The sequence below is a fragment of the Myiozetetes cayanensis genome, unplaced genomic scaffold (genome assembly GCF_022539395.1).
Source record: "Myiozetetes cayanensis isolate MyiCay16 unplaced genomic scaffold, myiCay2020 scf1, whole genome shotgun sequence".
NCBI lineage: Eukaryota > Metazoa > Chordata > Aves > Passeriformes > Tyrannidae > Myiozetetes > Myiozetetes cayanensis.
In genome coordinates this window covers 42,040,116-42,061,977 of record NW_026086604.1, presented here as the reverse complement: position 1 = coordinate 42,061,977, position 21,862 = coordinate 42,040,116, and the positions used below count along the sequence as shown (strand labels likewise).

Here is a 21,862-nt window from a genome sequence, read left to right as displayed (position 1 = left end):
TTAAAAGAAAATATAACTTCATGATTTGACTGATTCTTGCCAGTTTAAAAAATGATGTTTAAAGGTGAAGTCCCAGGAAAAACAACAGAACGTGTTGTAAAATTGCATAATATAATGAAATGTTAGCAAGAGGTTTTTCATTCTGTTACAAAAGTTTGGAATCATTTTGAAAAGGTGGCTACTTTCATGGGAAGATAGTGACCTCTGGAGCAGAAAGAAAGAAATAATGTGCAAAGAAGCCACTGAGGTTTCAGTCAGGAATCTGACAAAATCATAACTGAAACATGTAACAGAGGCTGTCTGAGCCTGGCAGTCACCTTTGTAAAGAAGGAGCCTGAGACAATGTTGACAGTGACTGCAATTTTCAATGTCTTTAATAGTATTGGGACGCTCAGATTGTAACAACTCTCGAATAGAGATATGCACGTCTGTTGTCTCTGCTTCTTAAAATATTACAAATATAAACAAATAAAATCATATCAAATATTTATTATAATCTAGCATGTTACTGCTTAAACTAGTTCTCTGGATTTTAAAAAAGAGATGGAAGAATAAATAATTGTTTAATTGCAAACAAAACTAAATATCATCTGCTTTTTTAAGGCTGTGGGAGGAAAAACCAAAGCTGAGTAACTAACTACATGAATTGTAGCACAATAAAAGCCACAGATAATTTACTTGGCAATTAGAAATTCTGTTGAAATTAAATATACAAATAAGATAAACACAAATATATAAGTGCTCATAAATATATAGATATAAATACAGTAACACCAAATCTATCTTCTTATGATATGCAGAAAAAACTACTCTGAAAAAGTATTTATTCAAAATAGCCTTTAGGAAAAAATATTTTAGGTCTACTTGCGGAGTTGTATTTTAGTAGATCTCAATATTTTAACTGCATACAATATATTTTAAGGTATTAAAGAAAAAAGGTTATAAAATTAAAAAAAGTTACCAACTTGGTTTTTAATTAGTATTTCAAATATATCTCATAGCACTGATAGGACTGTGAGCTGTTTCATAAGTTAGAACTGATTCATGATAATTGTCATACTATTTGTGTAAAAGGCAATTAACTTTTTTATTTTAGAAGTATTTTGGCCTGACAGTAGGCATTTATTATAAAAATAATATGTTATTATCCATATTACAATCAATAAATACCATAAACAAATAAATTAGGAAAAATGTACATTAGTACCTAAGAATAATTGAATCTTGCAAACTTTTTTTTGACATCTCCATATTCTGAAACACAGTTGTCTGTGAGAAATGTAAGCAGAATCTCTGCAAATATCAGATATGTGCCTTCTATCTTTCCCATGAAAAATCCCCCATGAAATCAACTTATTAAGTTAGAATTACATTCCACATATGCTTAAGAGACATTTGTTAAAGGCCAAGAGCATTATCCTCCCTGGATTCTGTCTGCACTGAGTGCCTGTATGTAGTGGTATGGGCACAAGGTCCACAGTCTGTGCATACTAAATTTAAAACAGACTTTTATACTTCCAAAAGACTGTTGTTTTCTGAAAGGGTTTGAACATATGCAGTGGAAAGGTTCTAAAAGAAACATCTTCATATAGTTTGTAGTTACCTTTTCACACAGCAGTAACATATCCTTCAGATATTTCACCCTCTAGATTCAACTTTTCTTCCAGCAGAGGGCTGTGTTTCTTCGTGGAGTCTATATCCTCCCAAATCACTCTGTTGGCTGTTTCTTAAGTATTTGGTTCTGTACCTGTGGCAGCTGACAGCTTTTACTATGAAAATGCCATCGTAGCTCCAAGGTGTCTTGAACACACATTTCATATTCCGTTAAAAAGATAATTAGCACAACAAAATGTGAGTATGTGAATGACAACAAGAATACCTAGTGAGATTAGGAAACATGTTATCATAATGCTAAAACTGTGGACTACTTTGAAGGCCAAGAAAGGACATTGGTTACAAAAGATTACCAAATACTGCATTAGGATTAGAACTGTTTTATAAACTCATACTTAATTATCCTAGTATGTAAATCAAGCAAATGTTCAAAGCCAGGGGTGGTTTTGGTTTATGAAGGAAATGAAAACATCTAGCCTTAAGGCATGTCTAGAGGAGGCTATTATGACACAAGAACAGCTTTACCAAGCTTCCTAGCCTCCAGCTATGTTGAAGTATGACATATGTTGATGCACAGGAAGAACAGACCAAGTATAGATCCAACATCCTTTTAATAAGAAAACTGTTTTTAGTTCAGGGACACTTCCTGAACTAAACACGGTTTCAAAAAAGCTAAACTAAGGATACAAGCTCAAACAAACAAAACATATTCATGTTGCCACACAGAAGTATGTCAGTCTTAATTCAGTTTGCTGCATTTAATTTTCTGACTTTAGTATAAATTTCCAATGGGTCTTTACAAGAAAATATGTCTCTAGACCACTGGTTGCCGAATAAGACCATACATTATATCTTGTTAAGGAAAAAAAAAACTTATTAGAGACGGTGTTATGTAGCAGCTGATGGAAAACTTATTCCTATGAAAGTAGGGAAAGTAAAGTAGAATTATCAGATGAGAAAAAAAATCAGATAACATCTTTTGAGTGAGAGAGAGAAGCATGTTTTACTGATGTAAAAAATACTTCTGAAAGTAGCTGTGGAATATTCAATGAAGTCCCTTAACAGTTGATAAATTTTGCTGTGTTAACAAGACATAAATCACAAATTCACAAAATTGTAATTTTCTACTAAAATTTAGAAAGACATTGCAAAGTGGTTTGTCTTCATCATACAAAGTGATGTCTAACATTACGATGAATAAAACGTGGTTTACACTGAACTTTTGTTCTACTTCAGAGAAGGTAATTTCTGAAGATAGGTTTTATTTAATCATCACAATTTACATCACTGTAATTACCTGAGTGCACTACAGGACACAGATGCAGCAGGAGTTAGGAACAATGGAAATCAAAGTAAGTCAGAAGAAATAACAAGATTCAGTGTCTACTCTGAATAGGTCACACAAACTCATAATTAATCTCCTGGGTTTGTAATACTTAGATTAGGGATAATTTTAACATCCCTGAGAGTCTTTTCTCTTTCTCCTCAAATCCATATTAGCATATTTTTTGTCTTATAGATAATATTATGAAATTTTATAATCCTGAAAATTACAAATTTACTCCAAGGACACGACACCATACTGATAGGCCACTGATAAATCAAGGGAGAAAAAATTGGTCAATTTTCACAGCCAAATTTCATGCTGCTTTATTTGCTTAAAAAAAAAAAAAAACCCGTATCACTGCTTATATTAACAGAATTGAAAATGTGCTAATTATATTCGACTATTCTAAACTTTTGATATTTATAGAAAATGCTAAACAGTAAAGCAAAAGAAATAGAAATGCATAGCAACACAGAAAGATTATTTACAGCTGCATTCACTATAGGTAAGAACATCAAAAGTAAAAAGTAACACCTCTGCAGCAAAAATCCTGAACCACTGTGCTGAAGAATGAAGATTACATTACCAACCTTCTCTTATTGCATTTCTTTACTTCTATAAAACTGACCTTTCAGTTGCCACAGGATTTGTTCCAGAAAGCATTTTCTATCCTGTCAATGATTTTTAGTTCTGATTGTTTATTCAATGTCTTCCTCTCTTTTTAAGGCATCCTAAATTGTCCTTATGAGGCAATTGCTTTTAAGAAAAGCAATCTCTGCAAACTGGTAGCACCTTAACACAGGTTTCTAATTTCCAAGTCAAGAGTTAGCCATTGGCTGAAACAAACAAACAAATATTTTTCTCATATATTGTTAAGGATGTGCACTATCTGACATTTTTCCTTCGTGGACAAAGGGAGGAAGCATTTGGGACTGTCTTGCCTTCATTATACACTGATCTTCTCTTAATGTTTACCCATCAGTAAACACAGTTATGGACTCTTGCACTGTCACCACACTCTAGACTGTGAGATATTTCTCAAAAACCTCAGGGTGATGTGCACCAGAATATGCACTAGAGTACAGTCGTGATTTTATATTCAGGAATGTGCTGTGATAAATTACACTGCTTTTCTAAAAGCCTAAGTTCAGAGAGTACCTGCTTCTGCCCATGAGCCAGAACACAAACAGCAAATTGCTAAATAGCTCCTTTCATCCTCTCCACCTCTTTTTTTCTTTAATTCTACTGTGTGGATGCTTGTTCATCACAAAAGGTCATAGTAAACATCCCCAGAATCTGGGGTTTCAAGGATACCTATCAATGGTTATGTCAACATCTATTAAATACTTGAGTACTTTGTTCAAATTCATCATGGTTTAATTTTTCTTAAAACAAATTGTTTATTTGTTTCTGGTTTAATCTATAATGTAATTCAAATGCATTTTTTTAGAATTATGTTTCAGTTTCTTATTTCTTGCCCCAAACATAATATTTATTATCATCTCAAGTGTCTTCCTTTCACTTATATTATTTCTCATACTTTTCTCTTTTTTTCCAGATATTTATTCAAGTATACCAAATTCAGAAGAGTAAATATTGTACTCCTATTAGAGTAAACACAACTGTAGTCATATCATAATTCTTTCTCTCAGTAATGAATTGACTGAAAAATAACAAATATTCTTAGTTTCAATACTAATACCTTTCTGTATGTCTGTGAGGAGTTGCTGAAGCCTCCAAAGTGACATACAATCAATTTTCATGCCAAGCTTTTTCCTTCACTATTTCTCCAACTCCAAAGCTTTTCCTCCCTCCTCTCACGATCAGCCTCCAGCTGCTTAATTAGCTCAGTAACTTCCAATAGCAAAGCTTCTGTTTCCTGCTTCAAAGTTAACGTCTTTCCCATCTTTAAAAATACATTAAAAATATTTTTTATGAAAGCTTAATCATATGCTCTTTAGTCGAACTACATTCTCAACAGCAAGTTGGCCTGTTCATAGCAAGCACAACTGGTTAAATTTCTGTCTTTAAAAATACATTATAATTGTTCCTTACGAAGGCTTAAACACACACTCTTAATTCCAACTTCTTCCTCAGAATAAAGCTAGCCTCTTCACCTCTATCAAAGCAAGCACAACTGGTTACAAACATAACTTTCAGTTATGTTAACTTTCAGTATCATTTTCCTCCAGCTTAATTCCAGTGCAAAATGCAACAAAAATGTATTAATATCCTTGGCACAAAATTTTCATCTTTGCCTCTTTGCTTGGGTAAGTAATCATCCAAATAACAATACAAGTTTGTAATTGTCTCGGTTTTTTCAAGAATACTTATTTAATTTCAATTACTCCACTAAAGTCTTTGGAGACCTAAGAATATTCAGTGTAATATCTCAACAGCACTGTTTTGCTTGTGATAAACAAAATCATTCCATTCTGTGAAATATGGGTATGAAAAACGCCTGGGGTTTTTTTTTTTTGTTTTGGTTTTTGTTGGTTGTTTTTTGGTTTTTTTTGGTTTGTTTTGTTTTTTTTTTTTAATAAAAGATTCTTTCAGGTCATCATCCATTGCCCTGATCTATAAAAAAATGGGAGTTATATCAGAGTCCAAGACATTTCTGCTTTGATTCCCTAAATTATTTTGATTAAAAACCGCAAGCATTAAAAACAAGGAAAACTATTTAAAATCTGGAGTGAAATTTTGGCTTCACTACTGTCAACAAAAATTTTATCACACAATTTACTGCAGATGGGATTGCCTCAGGCTAGTAGTACTTAAAAGGTTGCACACTGGTTTAAAAGATGCACATAATCTCTTTAATATTTAAAACTTAATTAAAAAATGTATACTCTGACTAAAGACACAAACTGTATAAAACAGAATTCTTTATCGGAATTATGCTACAAATACCCCATAACAGCAATGCAGTTATTTGTTTTACAGAAAATAAATGGAAAAAAAATTCTAGAATTTTCAGCAACCGACATAATTAGTTTAGCTGGTTCAAATCCCAGATAGGTTAAAACACAGTATGGATCTAAATACAGAAATGCAAATTATCTTTTTGTAAATAGGATGACTTAATAATATTTAATATACCATTTAAAATGTATGTGTCTTTCAGATTGACAGATGATACACACAGATTTCAAAGTATACTCATATCATTTACATAAGACATGGAGCAGGGAACAAGCGACCACTATTACGAATGCAAAGTACATACTAAAAGAGGATAAGTAACTTTTATCACTCAGCTGAGTATGATGAAATATTTTTACCTTCATAAGTTACATCAGCTTCTTTAAAATCCAACTTAGTGGATAATGACGACCAGATATCTTCAACAGAGTCAACATTGAACTGTTTTGTTATCCTGTGGGTAAAAACCACTTTCACAAAAAAATGACTGAATTTAAATTAGCTTTGTTAAATAAACATTACTTTCACTAAGTCAAAATTTCCTCTTTTAAATCTTAGACATTTAGATACTTAAATGGAATAATTAAATGGAATAACTGCAAGTCTTACAGAAGAATTATTAATATCACAATTCCCACATAAATGCATTTCATATTTCTTTACAGAATTACAAGAAACAGATTTCTTTACATCTTGTACTTACACAGATCTTCAGTTTTTGTCCTCATACCAAGAATTTGCCAAAGAGAAACTGTTGTAGAAAAACTGTTATTCTTTCCAAGTTCTAAACATGCAGGCGCAATATGTGCTTTACTTTTCAGACTCTTCTAAGCGGCAGAAGCATCTAGCGCTCTATCTGCGCAGAAACAGGTCCTTTGCACAGCACATCAGATATAGGTTTAGCTTTATCGGTTTAAGAGACCCTCAACAGTTGAGGGTCAACAACAAAGAAAGAAGATTTTTTTTTTTTTAGATATAGGAAGAAAATACAATCAAGGCATAAGGATGAAATTGGATTCAAACAGATAGGCATTTGAAATTTGAGAGACCCAAAAGCAGAGATGAGCAGGGCTTTGTTGAAACGAGATCAAGACAAAATTAATCTGTAAGTGAGAAGGGGAAAGAAGTAACACAAGGAACCAAAGAAGAACACAAGCAAATCATAGCTCTCATGAAAATGTAAGGGGTTCATTAGCCTACTGGAGCTGAAAACAAGGAACGAAAGATAACTACCACCCGCTTATGCCCACATGTACAGCCTAAAGGGCACATGCAGGTCACTCGGATGCAGCTAAGATGAAATGGAACCAGCAGTCACAGTGTTACATCACACATACATGCATAGTGTGAAGATATATATATTTGAAAGAACTTCACTTTGAGGAACTCCACAAAATAGTCCATTTGCCATGAAGAAAATCAGACAACAAGTCTACGCCAAAAACAGACTGAGAGAAATACTACTGAAGTCTTCCTAGATCAACAGAAAATACATCAAAAGTACAGGGAATAAGAAAAAAAATCTGTGCAGTAATAGGAAATAGGAAGATATTGGGCAGGAAAACTGGGACCTGAAGAGATATCAAATTAGATACAGAAGCAGGAGTTGGATAAACAGGAATTGGATAAGTAGGTAAACACAGAATAACTCATAGATGTCTCTTACATGAAGTAAAAGTATGCAGGGAAATACAGGGTTTGTTGAGCAAAACAGCCAGGACAGCAAGCTCAGTGCATGAGATACAAAGATTAAAAGAGGAGTCTGAAGAGTAGAATGTAACTAGAACTATGTCATAAAGTACCTTGCATCAAGAGAAATTTAAAGTCACAGACTCAGAATTATTTTGTGTACTTTCTGAGTACCTGGCTTTTATATATACCTGTATTGTATTGTCTTGTACTGTATCCTAGGCTTAGGAAAAAAAACATGTAAAATTTAGAAAAAAACTGCATGAATTTTTAGTTTCAAAATTCCATTTTAAATTTACATTTATAAATTAATTTTAATTTTATAACCTTTCTAAACTCTGTATATGTTCTAGATATCTCCAGTATCTAGAAAAAAATAGCGCAATTCTTTAATGTGCTCTTTTTCATTTAGGATCTATGTTCTATTTTGATTTTAACAAGCATCCTCTCTCACTCTCTAACTTTAAAGATACACAGTTATCAACACTAGAGTGAGATTTAAGGGAACTTTGTCACTCAAACACAAAAAGTTTTTTGAACTAACCATAAATAGCTAGCAAACTACCCTGAAAACACAAAAATCATGCATTTAATAATGGTATGAATTATAGAAAACCCAGAAAAGAAAACAATTTTAAAATCTTGGAGTTTTTTCCCATGTTATTACAGCATGTGATGAAGAAATAGCCATTTCATTCAAACTTTTTTCCTACTCCCTTTCTTAATTACTTATCTCCCATTGTTTTGTCAAGCTGAAATAAGAGTAAATTGATGTCACCATCCAAAGGACTCAGGCTATTTTGAATCTTTGTATATTTAGTAACAAGAACTTAGAAAAGATGTGGAAAATATGCATGAGACTTAGAGAAACAAGTTAAGCTAACATTAAAATGAATAAACATCTGGATATGTCAACCCAGTTCATGCATATTGATGACAAAAATATGACACTGAAATAATTCCACTGTTTTCACATTATATTAAACAAAGGTGAATGAGGCAATATAAATTTTCAAATCAAAATAATGCCTATACTTTAAATTAAGATGTGACTGTAGTTCATGTACCTTGGATTCTTCTAGCATCTCTGTTGCAGTTGCAGAAATTTCCCTGCAAAGTATTTAACAGCATTTGTGGAATACTAATCTAAGACAGCTTTACTGATGTGCTGCTATGATGACACTACTGCCAGTATTGCAGATAAATTATTTAAATATAACTTCTCTGTGCAGGCAGCTATCAGATCTTCTTGCTGCAGTGTAGACATATGCAAAATTTATTAACATTTGGGAAACACTTTTCCAGTAAAAGTGAATTATTTAAATTATACTAATCATGTTCTCAGAGGAGCTAATGGGAAGCTTCTACAATACTTTAAAATTATATATATATATATATATATATATATATATATATATATATATATATAGGGCTGTTTCTTCATCTACCTACCCATTTTTTAACTTTCCTTTATTCTTGCTTCTATTCCCTTGTGTGAATCTGTATAGGCTAAGAAAACATCTTGTACAGCTATAGAAAGAACCACAACATTTTCACGTCTTTCCATGTTAAAGAAACTTTTCAATCAAGGACTTGTTAAGTACTGCTCATGAAAAAACATTTCTTACTGTAAATGACAGAAAATGGCACACAGCTCCATTTGACTATCTACTCAAGATTAGTAACCAAAACTATTTTGCAGATGATATCACTGAATCAGTTTGACTCTGAATCATCATACATGAATCTATTAATCTTTATGATACAAAGACATTACATTATAATATTGTACTATATTTATTGTAATAAGATAGTTCCATTTGCCAATACTGTTAAGTGCATTAAAAATATATCACGACTAGTAAATTAATTTCCTGGGCACTATTTTTGGGGAGTACATAAGATATGAAGTTAAAAATTTTATAAAAATCAACACAGTAATCATAATTAACTATGCATGTTCCTATGAAGATAAAAAGCACTTGACCATTTTCAACCATAAATGTACCTGTTGAAAGCAATTTTCCTCCTTTAATTCTAACTCTTGAATTTGCTGCATAATTTTATTAATACAGCATAACGGAGTATTTACAAAAGCACAGCTATGTCACCTTGTGGTGTTCCACTTGTTCTTGCCTGGAGAAAGAAAGAGAACACAGAAGGTTCCTAAACATGCGGGCTGAAATCAGATTTTCTCATACCTGATTTTCTTCCTTTAATTTGCAAGTTTGTCAGCGTTGGTCTTGAAATTGACTACCAGAGAATATAAGAGCTACATCTGTTACTATGCACACAATTTGCTCGAAACCTTATCGTTTTTAAATACAATCTCAAATACAAGGAAGGAGATGAAAAAATGCTGTAGAACATGAGGGAATATTTTCAAAGACAAGAGATACGATAAAGAGGGCTAGGGTCAAAATACAATTTACTACAACTAATTTTACATAATTAATCCCAAATGAATCCATTTTTATGATTTTACATTAGTCCTCAGCAAGGATTTTGTTCAAACAAAAAAAAAATCACAACCCAAAAAGGCAAAGGTGACAGCTACTATAGAAACACCCAGAGCAAAAATCGAAAAGGTCACAAGGCCTTAGAGACAAGCTTAGTCTACTCTTATGTACACAATACTTAGTTCCAGCAAATGTTTGCTTCAACCTTATGAAGGGGTGAAGTTCAGGAAGTAATTCCCGTGATGGGAATTTAAAGCTACATGACATAAATGAACTGTTTTACAAGAACATGTGGATTTCACAATTAGCCTTATAACTACATAAATAAATGATTCCGTGTCACACTATGGAATGTTAACTATTGAATTAATACATAGAATAGGAACCTGATTGCAGAGGTGTCAGAAACCAGAACAAGATACTGAAACCTCACAGTAGAGCCATTACAAAATCTAAAAAGCTGTCCTACAAACATGAAATGTTAACCTAATTAAGTTCAGGGGTATACAATGTTTCAATGTGCCTTGGAGATGAACCAAAAATAACAATAATATGGATTAAACAGTAAAGAGAACCAGAAAACCTTCATATATGTGGATTTGTTTGGGTTTTTTGGGTTTGGGGTTTTTTTTTAAGAATAATCTCCATGTTTTAATTAAAGTAACAGCTTAAAACATTAAAAGTTTTTATGCCACGTAAGGTTCTTTTAATTTAATTTTATCATAAAGAGCCTTACTGGAATGGAAGAGATGGTTTGCAATACATTGTTTGAAAAGACAGCCCACTAAAATGAATAACAAAACCTATTTCATAGAATCTTGCTCTGCCTGTTTAGAGAGCCAGAAACCTTCACAGGATGCCTGCACAGCACAATCCTAACAAAGCATATATGGACTTTATATCTTTCTTATACTCTGAAGCCCCACACAGAAGTTCAGATTTTAAGACCAAAATTAACTTCACTTAGTTGCTTCTACTGTTATGTAATTAAATTTATTCTGTTTACATCACTAACGAAACTAACAATACAACCATTTAAAAAAGAAAGGAAATGTTTGAGAGGCTTTAATTAAAAAACATTATTCTCTTACTGGTTTGGTCTGCCTTGGTAAATGCAAGAATTTTACATGCAAGTCTTCCAATTCTTTTATAAAAGCAAGCTAGAAATATAAAGTGGAATACATCAGTGATATGTATCAGAGGTATTTTTAAAGGTTAGCAAATCTATTTTTACTTTTCCTACTAAGGGAAAAGCAGCAACTAAACAACTGATGTCATTGCAAATCACAGAGTGGATTCTATTTAAGTAATGAAATTACAGTTAAAAAGTAAATAAAAATAAAAACAATGCAATGTCAACCCATGCGACCTGGCTTCTTAAATTATACATATTATTTAGGATCCTATGATGACATTTATAACCACTGGTGACTGGAAAAAATTGAAAACAAAATGGATAATATATGAGATAAATTTTAATTAAGAAACGGTTGGTGGAAGGGAGGTTCACATGCTCGTAGTCTGAAACATTGTCAAATCACTGTACAGTATGTAAGAAAAAAAATCTACTTATTTCCATGTAAACATATAACTGAGATTTACTACAATAAAACCCCCCAAGATTATTTATTTATAATTTCCATAATTCAGAGAAAAACACTGAATGAAGGCTTAGGTACTTAAGTCTCAGGACCACAAATTGAGGTCATTTACCAAAATACCTTATCACCCTTCCAGGTGACCACTTCTGGATGGTGCAATTTGCATATTAGAGGTCCCCAGTAAATTGTGGTTTCCAACTATTAGCAATGTACAAAAACTAACTAGTAAAAAAGTAAAAAAACCAAAAACAAAACCAAAAACCGCCCATACCTATATTACTGTCTTCATCAATATAAAATACTGAAACAAAAATCAGACAGATTATAGATTTTAGCATTCCACATTTTTGCAAGTAGCACAATGAAAAAATAAAGATACCTTTATTCCAAATGCTCTGAAACTGAAAATAGTTGCTTAAGAGTCCAATGGATGGACAGTCAGAGAAAACAAAGAGCAAGATCAAAATACGCACTTCATATTCTCCACACCTCAGTTTATTGGTCCACCAAACTCACACTCAATTCCAAAGAAATGTTATAGGAATGTAAGTGTACTGATCTTGCCAAAAGAAATGCTGAATCTATGGCTGATCTCTTACATGCACTTCCATGTACTGCAATGCAGACATCATTGTTGTTCTGTTACCATAACAAACTAACTGACTTGGAAACTCTGAGCAATATCAAGAAAGCCTTTCAAACTAAGTCTGTGGAAAAGGTATTTTTAAATTAAATTTATAATAAGTATAACAAAGTTTCAAGTCACCATATTTTCAACCATGCAATTCTCCTCAGGAAATGTATGGAAAATGCATTACATGAGTCATTCTTGTATGTCATTTGCACATTTATGCTTTTTTTTTCAAGTCTGGTGGCTTTTTAAATTTTACGAAACAATTATTTTCAATGGTGGGATTCAGTGTTTTTCAAAGAAATACGCCGATTTGGCAAGCAGGAATTTTTAACTATATCTATGACAGCTTCTTGGGCTCTGCAAAGTGAAATTGTTATCTCCTAAAGGCTCATCTGACAGATGGACCAACAAGGCTTCAACAAGGAATACAAAAGAATCTGAAACTCTTAGTAAGTGGAAAAAAAAAAAAGTATTGACAGACAGAATAGCTCTAGAGAAAGGAAGAAAGATGAGAAAAATATTACATATGAAAGGATGAAATCCAGAAGAAAAGCTTAAGAAACTGTGTCCATTTTTTGTTGCTTGTATAGTCAGTAACATATCCAGGTCAAGGTATGAACAGACTATTATCTGATATGCCAGCATGTGTTAAGAGAAAGGTGAGACCATCACTTGTCTGTGAAGCAATCAGTTACACAATGCAATGATGCATTCCCCTGCATATAATAACCCACTTAAAAAAAAAAAATTGGACAAATACACAGGTTGATGAAAAAATTATCATTTCAATCTGAGGAATGAAAAAAAAATTAGTCAGCACATAGTTCATTTAGTACGCCTTGACAATCTTAGCCTCAATACATATAAATATTCACAGAATCACAGAATATGATGAGTTGGAAGGGACCCACAGTGATCACTGAGCCCAGCTCTTAGCCCTGCACAGGACAACCCCAAGAGTCACACCATGTGCCTGAGAGCATATTGCAGTATTTATGTTCACAGCTGTAGCCATAAAAATAAAAATAAATTTAAAAAATTTATATTGTCTTACACAGAAAAAAATAAGCCAAATCCAGTGAGATAGCACTCACAATTCTGTAACATGTACCTCTGACCACAGGGAAGTGTTATTCTGCACTAATTGCTTTACAGAATTCAAACTAACTGACACTCTGACAAAGATAACCAGTACATTAGTCATATTGCTACAGTCTAATTCCTAAAAGTCATTCTGTGTAACTCCATAAAGAAGAAGAAAAGAAATTATTGTGAATCTTTCATCAGAGATGTATGTTTATGTATTTATCAAAATATATGTACCTTATATATTATTAAATATGAATATAGCTAAAGCAAACACATACAACATTTTAATTACCTTCTTGGTACTTTACTATAACAGAAATAATTTGTCAGCTGCAAAAAATAAATTTCTATAACCAACATCTCAAACAGAAGGATGAGAAACTAACATATTTTTTGTTAAAAAAAAAAACCTTGATAAAATTTTTCCAATTAAAGAAACCAGAAACCAGATATTAGTACTTCTATCCACCTAACATAAGCTAATGCTACTATTTCTCATCATAAATACCAATTCTCAGGCAGAGACTCAGGATATTCCTAAATATGCTTCATAAAAAGCTTATTCTATAAGAACCTTTTTCCCACCAACTCCCCTATTTACCTCTTCACCAAAAGTCTAGTTCCCCATGAAGTAAACTAGGTGCAAATTGAGATTATCTACCTCATAAGAACAATAGATATGGCCAAATATTTGTTTAAAATGTTCTCATCCATCTCTGCTCCACTGTGACTATGCCATTTGTGTTGGAATTTTTCCTCCTTCCACAAAATGTAATCAGCCTAAATAAAAATTATAACCTAATCATAGTTAAAAGGAGCTAACATCCCATGAACAATCTTCACTCTATCATCTTCTGACGTCCAAATGTTCCCTTTCTGAAAATACTGTGTTTTACCACATGATTTTATGTTCCTAGAATTTCTTCTGCACTTTCTGTCTGTCTTAAGTGATGCAGTGAATCATTTTAAACACTGAAATTCAGCCGAGGTTTACTTCAGAATACACGGAAAGGGATTGATATCCCTGAAATTTTTTCCCCAAACTACACTTAGTGCAGATATTCCAATATAGTACTCGGTGTTGTTTAAATAGCAAAGTTAAGGATTAAAAAGCTGTTATAGTGATAGTCTGGCCTCCCAGTTGAAAACAGGGCTTCATGTAGAATTTTACAGGGGTTAATATAAACCACCAACTCTAACAGAACTATAAGAATTGCCATTAAAATCAGCAAAAGACAGGAAAAATTCCTTAGGTTCTTTATTGTGCTTTATTCCTTTTACAGGAACAAGATCCCAAGAACAAGTTCTTTATACCAGACACTTTATTCTTTAAGAAGGCAATTAAGATCCAATAATGTGCTCTCACAAACTTCTAATGATATTCAAAACTAAAAATATTATAGTTGAGCTCTCACTGCTATCATATAAATACCTCAAATAGTTCCATATCAAAATCAATTTGATTTTTTTTTTATTCCACTATTCTTGTGGTTCTTTGCAGCTCAGCCTGCACCTCAGTAAACTTAATCCCTATTCTTTTTCCACACAACTTAGTGCAACTCTGAACTCCAAACACACAAACCAACGCACAGACAATTACACAGGATGAAAGTCAAGGAGACAGGAAATTTGTAATATATAAGTGTCGTGGGTTTGTCCCCAGCCCCTATGGGGCTGAAAATGGTTTTCTCCAGGTGGACTTCCAGAGAAAAAGCCAACTAAAAGTTTTAGTAATGCCTCTGCCAATTACATACTTAAGAAAACGGAAGAGAAGGTTGTTGTGCAGATGAAATTAGTAGCCATGTAGGAGAGGCAGCAGGCCCCAAGTGGACCAGGTACCCCCTGCTCCCCTGGCCCTGGGCTGGGGGCAGGTGTGGCACTGAAGCCCCCCTTCTTTCCTGTAGAAGAGTAGAGAAAAAAATTAGAGAAAACTTAGACGAGAAATACTGCAGAAGGAATTCCAGGTAGAGATAAAGGACCTCCAAGGTCAAAGCTATCAGCCGGAGAGAAGAGAGAAAGCCACGAATGGGGGGGGGACTCCTTCTCTCCCCGCCTCTCTCTCTCTCTCTCCCTTCAGCAGGGAAGAGACTGAAAACTAAAACCTTGCCACCTGTAGAAGATTGCTGGAGAGCAGAGACCCTCTGCAGCTCATGAAGGAGCCCATGCTGGAAGCAGAGTGCATGAAGATGTGACTCCATGGGAAAGCCTAGAATGAAACAGTCCTGCTGGAGACCTGTGGCCCATGGGGAGAGAGACCTACACTGGAGCAAGATGGCATGGATAGGATGTTGTGATCTCAGTGAGGGATCCGTGCTAGTGCAGCTGAATTTGTAACCCTGAGGGACAGCAGAGAATGGAAGACCTGTTGCCCAAAAGTGTAAACTCACACTAGAGAGGTCCATCAAAGACTTCTCTCGTGAGGCAGGACCCCACAGGAAAGAGGGGTGGACTCAAAAGCCATTATCCCCTGTGACTCTGTGGTGAAGATCCATGGTAGGCAAGTGTCTCTTTGCAGTCCATGGAAGACCCTACAGGGCCTGGATAATTTCCCAGCCTCTGGTTTTAGCCCAGGAGGGGGGTAGGCCCAGCCCTGAGAGAGAGAGAGAAACAGTTCCAGCTGCAATGAATTGGAGTTGTCATCCTAGAGATAATGGAAGAAGAACTTTAGAGTGCTGCAAAATTATTTAAAAGACCTCGAGCTCTAGAAATGAAAAAGAAACTGTTTCTCCTCCTGAACTGATACAAAGAGAGAAAGTGTATTTTTGTAAATACATAACATTTTTTCCTAATTCGAATTGTTGTAGATTTAGTTCTTTAGTTTTTATCTTGCTAGTAATACATCCTAATATTATTCTCCCCAATTAGATCTCTTTTGTCTGCATGAACCTTCTCTCAACTTATAGCATCTGTGTGAGAGGTGAGAGAAAATTAGCCCAGAGCAAACCCATGATATTTTTGGTGGAGAATGCAGGCAGAGACTGCCCAGAGAGGCACTGGCCGAATCAGACCACAGCAATAAGGCAATTAAATCCAGGTATTCTGTGCCATATTCATGAATGATTCACTTTGTCTTTCTCTCTACATATTCTTGAGTTCCACCTTTCTGACATGAATCAGAAAAGATGAATTATACTTCTACCAAGTTGTATTGAGAAAGTAAATACCTTAAGACTAAGACCACATTCTGTGACATGGATTCACAAAAAACATAACTATCTCTGACTAAAGATGGTACATAATCTTCTATTTCCGTGTCTCTGCTCATACATTTGAAGGCCAGAAACCAGACAACAGGAGAACCACTGTTTTCTTCCTCACTCCTGAGAGGCCAAAGAGACCTCACAGAAGTAGGAGCAATCTCCCTGGTCACACAAAAAAAATCTAATCTCACTGTCAGAAATTAGCATCCAAGCTGCTACAACCACAAGGATCATCCAAATATATTTTAAAGATGATTAGTACCAATGTTCATGCAACTAAGCATGTTAGTTATTTGGTCTGTCCTCTTGCACATAATTAAAATATCATGTAGTATAGCACAATATTTTTGCAAAGATTATTAAATCTTAAATCTAACATCCTCTATTCTGTTGTATATGTCTAAATGAAATACAGTGAATTTTTGTTACCATAGTAACCACAGAACTGAAGAAATTTAGTTTTGGCATAATTACTGCATATGTTCATACAAATCACATCTCTTATTCTGAGCATTAGAAATGAAGACACTTCTTAACTCCATTTTTTAAAAATAGAGTAATGAAGAAACAAAAAAAAATGAGATCAAGTATTTATAGACATAACAGAACATATTCTTGTTTAATTCACTCATTTGTTTTTCTTTTATAATTACAGTATATTTTCTTGCATTCTATTAAACCATTAGTTAAGTACTGTTTAAGTTATCTTTTTATATTGATAATTAAGCCAGTTCTGTTGTTGTCATTAAATTCAAATTATTATTTTAGATTAATAAATATATTATTAGCCAAACATCCAGAAACAGCTAAAGAAACTTCAGCAAAAATAAACACAACCAACAGCCTAGGACACATTTTGTTTTTATCATTTGCAAAGAGGTTCATATTGAATAAAGACAAATTTATTTGTGTCTTTAGTTTCAAGAAATAGTAGAAAAGGAAAAAGCACTCTAGGTATGCTGAAACTCAATCTTACAACAGCAGAGTTTTCTCAGCAGCATTACAAAACGTATTCAGCAGGAACAAATTAACTGAATTCAACTAGCCTATGAATTATCTACAAATTCCTCTCTGCTTCCTTATCAGCTCCCAGAATGAATCTTAAATGTCTCAAAAAAATCCTTAACCCAAAACAAACCCAAAATCCCATGGGACAGATGAACAGTAGGACAATGGGATTTCTATGCTTTTACTTCAACACTAGAATTCTTTCATCCTTTCCCTTCTCTAGCTTTTTTTTTGCTCAATAATTTAGTACTGATTGTATTGTTTCAGAGTTACTTTATAGTTATCAAGTTTATTATAATCAGTACCTTTCATTTTAATATTCAGAAAAACAAACAAGCATTCAGAAAGAGTTTGGTAATACAGAACAGATAAGCAGACAAATACATCATAGTTAAAATCAACACAGATCATCTCTGCTTGAAAGCTTTAAGTCTTGGAAACTTAAGTTCTTTCTTAAGCTGTCATATATTGAACAAAAACCCACAATCATCCCATACACTGCAAAAAAGAAATGGCAGGTAGAAGTCCAAGAATCTGTTTAGCACACAATATCATGCTTCTAACTTGAAGTACCCATAATATAGTTTTCAGTTTACCTTATCCCCTCAGACTATCCTGGCATGAATGGATCAAAGTATTAATGAACTTGTGGAACTGAGCCACACAAATTTTGAAGGATATAACAGGTTCTCAAGGTTCTCGAAAAAATCATAATGAAACAATAAAAACGGACAAATGAAATTTCATAGTAATCACTATTTTTAAAGAGATGGCCTCACTGATGTTGCAAATAACAGAGAAATAACACTAAAAACACTTTATAGCATTCCCATGATCATTAGAATCAGTGAAGTCTGGCTTTCCATTGATATATGTGCAACATTCCCTCATAGAAGCCCAGCTCCCTTCACAGTCACTGAGCCTGGCAAATCTATGTCCCTTTGATATTCTCTTCTGGGCATGTTGCATAGGACTGTTTTGGAGCTTGGCTGGCTATCCAAGACATGTTTCAATCAGTTAGGTGACTGCCACCCTACAGAATATGTAAATAGCTAATTTATAACTTCTCTCTTTCAGATAAGGAAATAATTTTTGTCTGCCAATTTTCATGAAATGTGGAAGAAAACATCTTTGAGACTCCTAGCCATCTGTCAAATCTGGTTGGAATAGACAAAAGCTACTGGAGTACAGGCACTGGCAGACCATATACACTGACAGCATATACTTTGTTTTCTTTAATACACAAAAAACTCCCCCTCTTTACTTGCAGGGTCCCTACAGTGACTGCCTTCATTTACTTTGTAATCTTTCCATCAAACTGTGTTTTGTAGGGTTCTTAAACTTCACTATTTTAAAAGTAAAACATATACAGGTGAAAAAGAAAAAGATGAGATCTTGTACATACATACTAAAGAACAACACAGAAAAAAGACAAAAACAAGTGAGAGAACAGAATACAAAGGTGCTGGCAAGAGTAAAGAAAAGCAGGTGGGATAGTGCATTCAAAGAATTAAAGGTGCTTGCAAGTAAAGCTAGAAAACATATATTACACAGTGTGGAAATGAACTAAGTAAAAAAAGTACGAAGGTGACCAAGTAAATGTGAGTTAAATGGAAAAAAAAAAAAAAAAAGAGATACTGATAAAGCGACAATCCCCATAAAAATTACAGAGGATCTGAAATGAAAAAAAGAAATTGGTTATTTAATTAAGCATTCAGAAAATTGCATGACAGAGCAGAAGGGTCAAGAAATTATTTTCTCTTTAGTGATGACAGAAGCATAGAAGTAGGTGAAAACAGATTCTATTTGCAAAATAATGCCTTAATGGATTGGAAGATCCAAGGCAATTTCAACTCAATCTAAACCATTTCTGACAGATGCATTCAAATCTGTTTTAAAATCTTTTAGTTTCTACAAGATGTCTAGGCAAACTTAAACCAAACTTAACCATCATTAACATCACTGTCATTAGTTAGCTATCTTAATATATAATATAATATCTTTGTCACATCTGTATGGACCCAGAAAATAACAGATTGCATTCATCTTGTAAACAACTCCTTAAGCCTTTGAGAACTGCTGTCTCTTTTCTTCTCTACACTAAACAGACCAAATTCTTCTAATTTTTGCACACACCCCCTCCTGCTCCAGAGATTATACTGTTTTCCAACTGTTTTGGTACTCTCTTCCTCCATGGTTTTCCCAGCTGGCCCAGGTCTTTCCAAACATATACCCTAAGGTGGCCGCAGCCTTCCAGCTGATGCCTCACCTAAGAAGAGTGGGCATTCTTTTGGTTTCATATTCTGATAAAGCTCTTGCTTCTATGACAAAAGTATGACACTGGTTTTCATGTTTAGCACTGCAACCTACAGAACTTTAGGTACCTTATCTAGCATTTTCTTGACCACTGAACATACTATTTCTGCTTATGGATAGTACTTTGTACTTGTTCTTCCTGATTTGCATCCTTTTGTCTGACTTCTCAAGATCATTTCAGATCCCAAATGATCCTCCAGAATGCTTGCAGCTCCCCTCCACCAAGACATTGTGTCCATATTGATAAAGAAAGATGTAGTAAGTGCTTGCAGCCAGCGTTATTCCATTGTTCTACAGTGTCATGATACAACATAGCTTTGTCACTTCTATACTACTTGGAAAAAAAAAAAAAAAAGGAGAAATAAACATTTTAAAATGCCGACCATCTCTATTTGATTTCCCTTTTTAAGCTGCATGTATTTTATTACTTTATGTTTCAGAGGGATTTGAAGTTAAATAGTAATTTAATCCATTATGCATATTATATAAATAGTTTAGTTGCAAAGACCGGAGAAACAAACTGAGTTGAAAATTTGGCAGGATCATGCAATCTATTTGAAATAAAAAAGGGAACACAACACACCACTAAATAACATGAAATTGCATCTGTGTGTTTTCTAGTTTGAAGAGAAGATCCTGCCAAATTCCAAATCAAGTGCTGAGTAACTATAAACACCTTCTTGTTCAGTTGGAGTAAGATGTATTTTGTGGCACTGCTTAGATTCTTGATGCTATATAGAAATCTTGTTTAAAAAGAAAATCAATAGAAAAATATTTTTAAATTATACAGTCTCAGACTCCTTTTTTTAAGGATTCAACATTGAAGGAAGACTAAATTACACAACTGAATATAGCTACATTAAGACTACATTCTTGTACCTGTCATGCCGTACAACCTTTATAAAATGACAACTTTGAGACAAAGGGCTGCATGACAGGAAAATAAAATAAAATAATAAAAAAACAAGAGGAAGAAAAAAAGACTAGAAAAGTAGAAAAGTAGTGATAGATAAAACCCAACAATATACCCAAGCTAACTGGAGGTGCTGCTCACTCAAGCAAATTCTATCTCACCATCTGTCTTCCAAAGTGAGACAACCTAAACCATAAAGATTTAAAAATTTTTCTCTAGGAAATGTAATCATTGCCCTTACTTGGCATTTGTGCCCCATAATTTAGCAATTCAACTTAAATTTACAAACAAAACTAAAACCACACAGTAAAATGAACACATAAGTAAATTTTAAAGCTTTATATTTTGCTACATATTTGAGCAAAAAAATGCAAGAAAGACTTTTTCTGTATTTAGTCTTTCTCTAAATTTCTTTTTTACCACAGATTTGTTCTCAAATACATAATAGTTCACACTAGGTACACAGTTAAAAGTCATATAAACATCCAGTTTTTGCTAGAAGAAAGAGTTTTAACTTTTTATCCATAGGCATAGGCTGGCATAATATTTAGTGCCTTTGGTTTTCTTTGATGAGAGTGATGCACTATGCCAGCACAAAGCCCTTTTAGATGCATATGGTTAGCCTACAAATTGAAATAAAATTCTAACACTCTACCATTCAAAAGGGGACACCTACCCTCATTCTGTCTTCCCATCAGCAATTTCAGACCTACCTGTCCTATTATGCAAAATATCAACCCTGAAACAATCATCTAGTGTGCAGTTCTTGTTCCATGTCAGAATTTCATATAACTATGTCTGAAAGCTCTTTACAAAAAGGCTTACAAAATGCTGTCTATACCACTGACCATCGTATCTACATCTTAATACCGGATCTTAAAGTTAGGAAAACTCTAATCTCACACAGGCTGTACGCTCTGAAAATATGAGAGCATTTACAAAAATTGAGAGCCCCACAGTAGGGAAGCAGGCTTAGGAGTCACATATATTATTTTTGTACATGACAGTGGCACAGTCTCACTAGAGACAGCCGTGCTACAACTCTATGAGGAATATTCTTAGAGGACTACAAATCAAGTACCTCCAAACC

At 33.8% G+C, this 21,862-nt stretch overlaps 1 protein-coding gene across 1 annotated transcript in view; it reads right to left on the bottom strand.

Annotated features, from left to right (window-relative positions):
• CCDC178 (coiled-coil domain containing 178) overlaps positions 1 to 21,862 on the bottom strand; it is a 179,386-nt gene that overhangs the window by 135,937 nt on the left and 21,587 nt on the right. Inside the window, 7 exon segments of the mRNA XM_050328908.1 lie at positions 1,604 to 1,633; positions 1,635 to 1,729; positions 1,732 to 1,823; positions 4,646 to 4,746; positions 4,749 to 4,847; positions 9,561 to 9,688; positions 9,754 to 9,805. Coding sequence (XP_050184865.1) covers positions 1,604 to 1,633; positions 1,635 to 1,729; positions 1,732 to 1,823; positions 4,646 to 4,746; positions 4,749 to 4,847; positions 9,561 to 9,688; positions 9,754 to 9,805 — 597 coding nt within the window.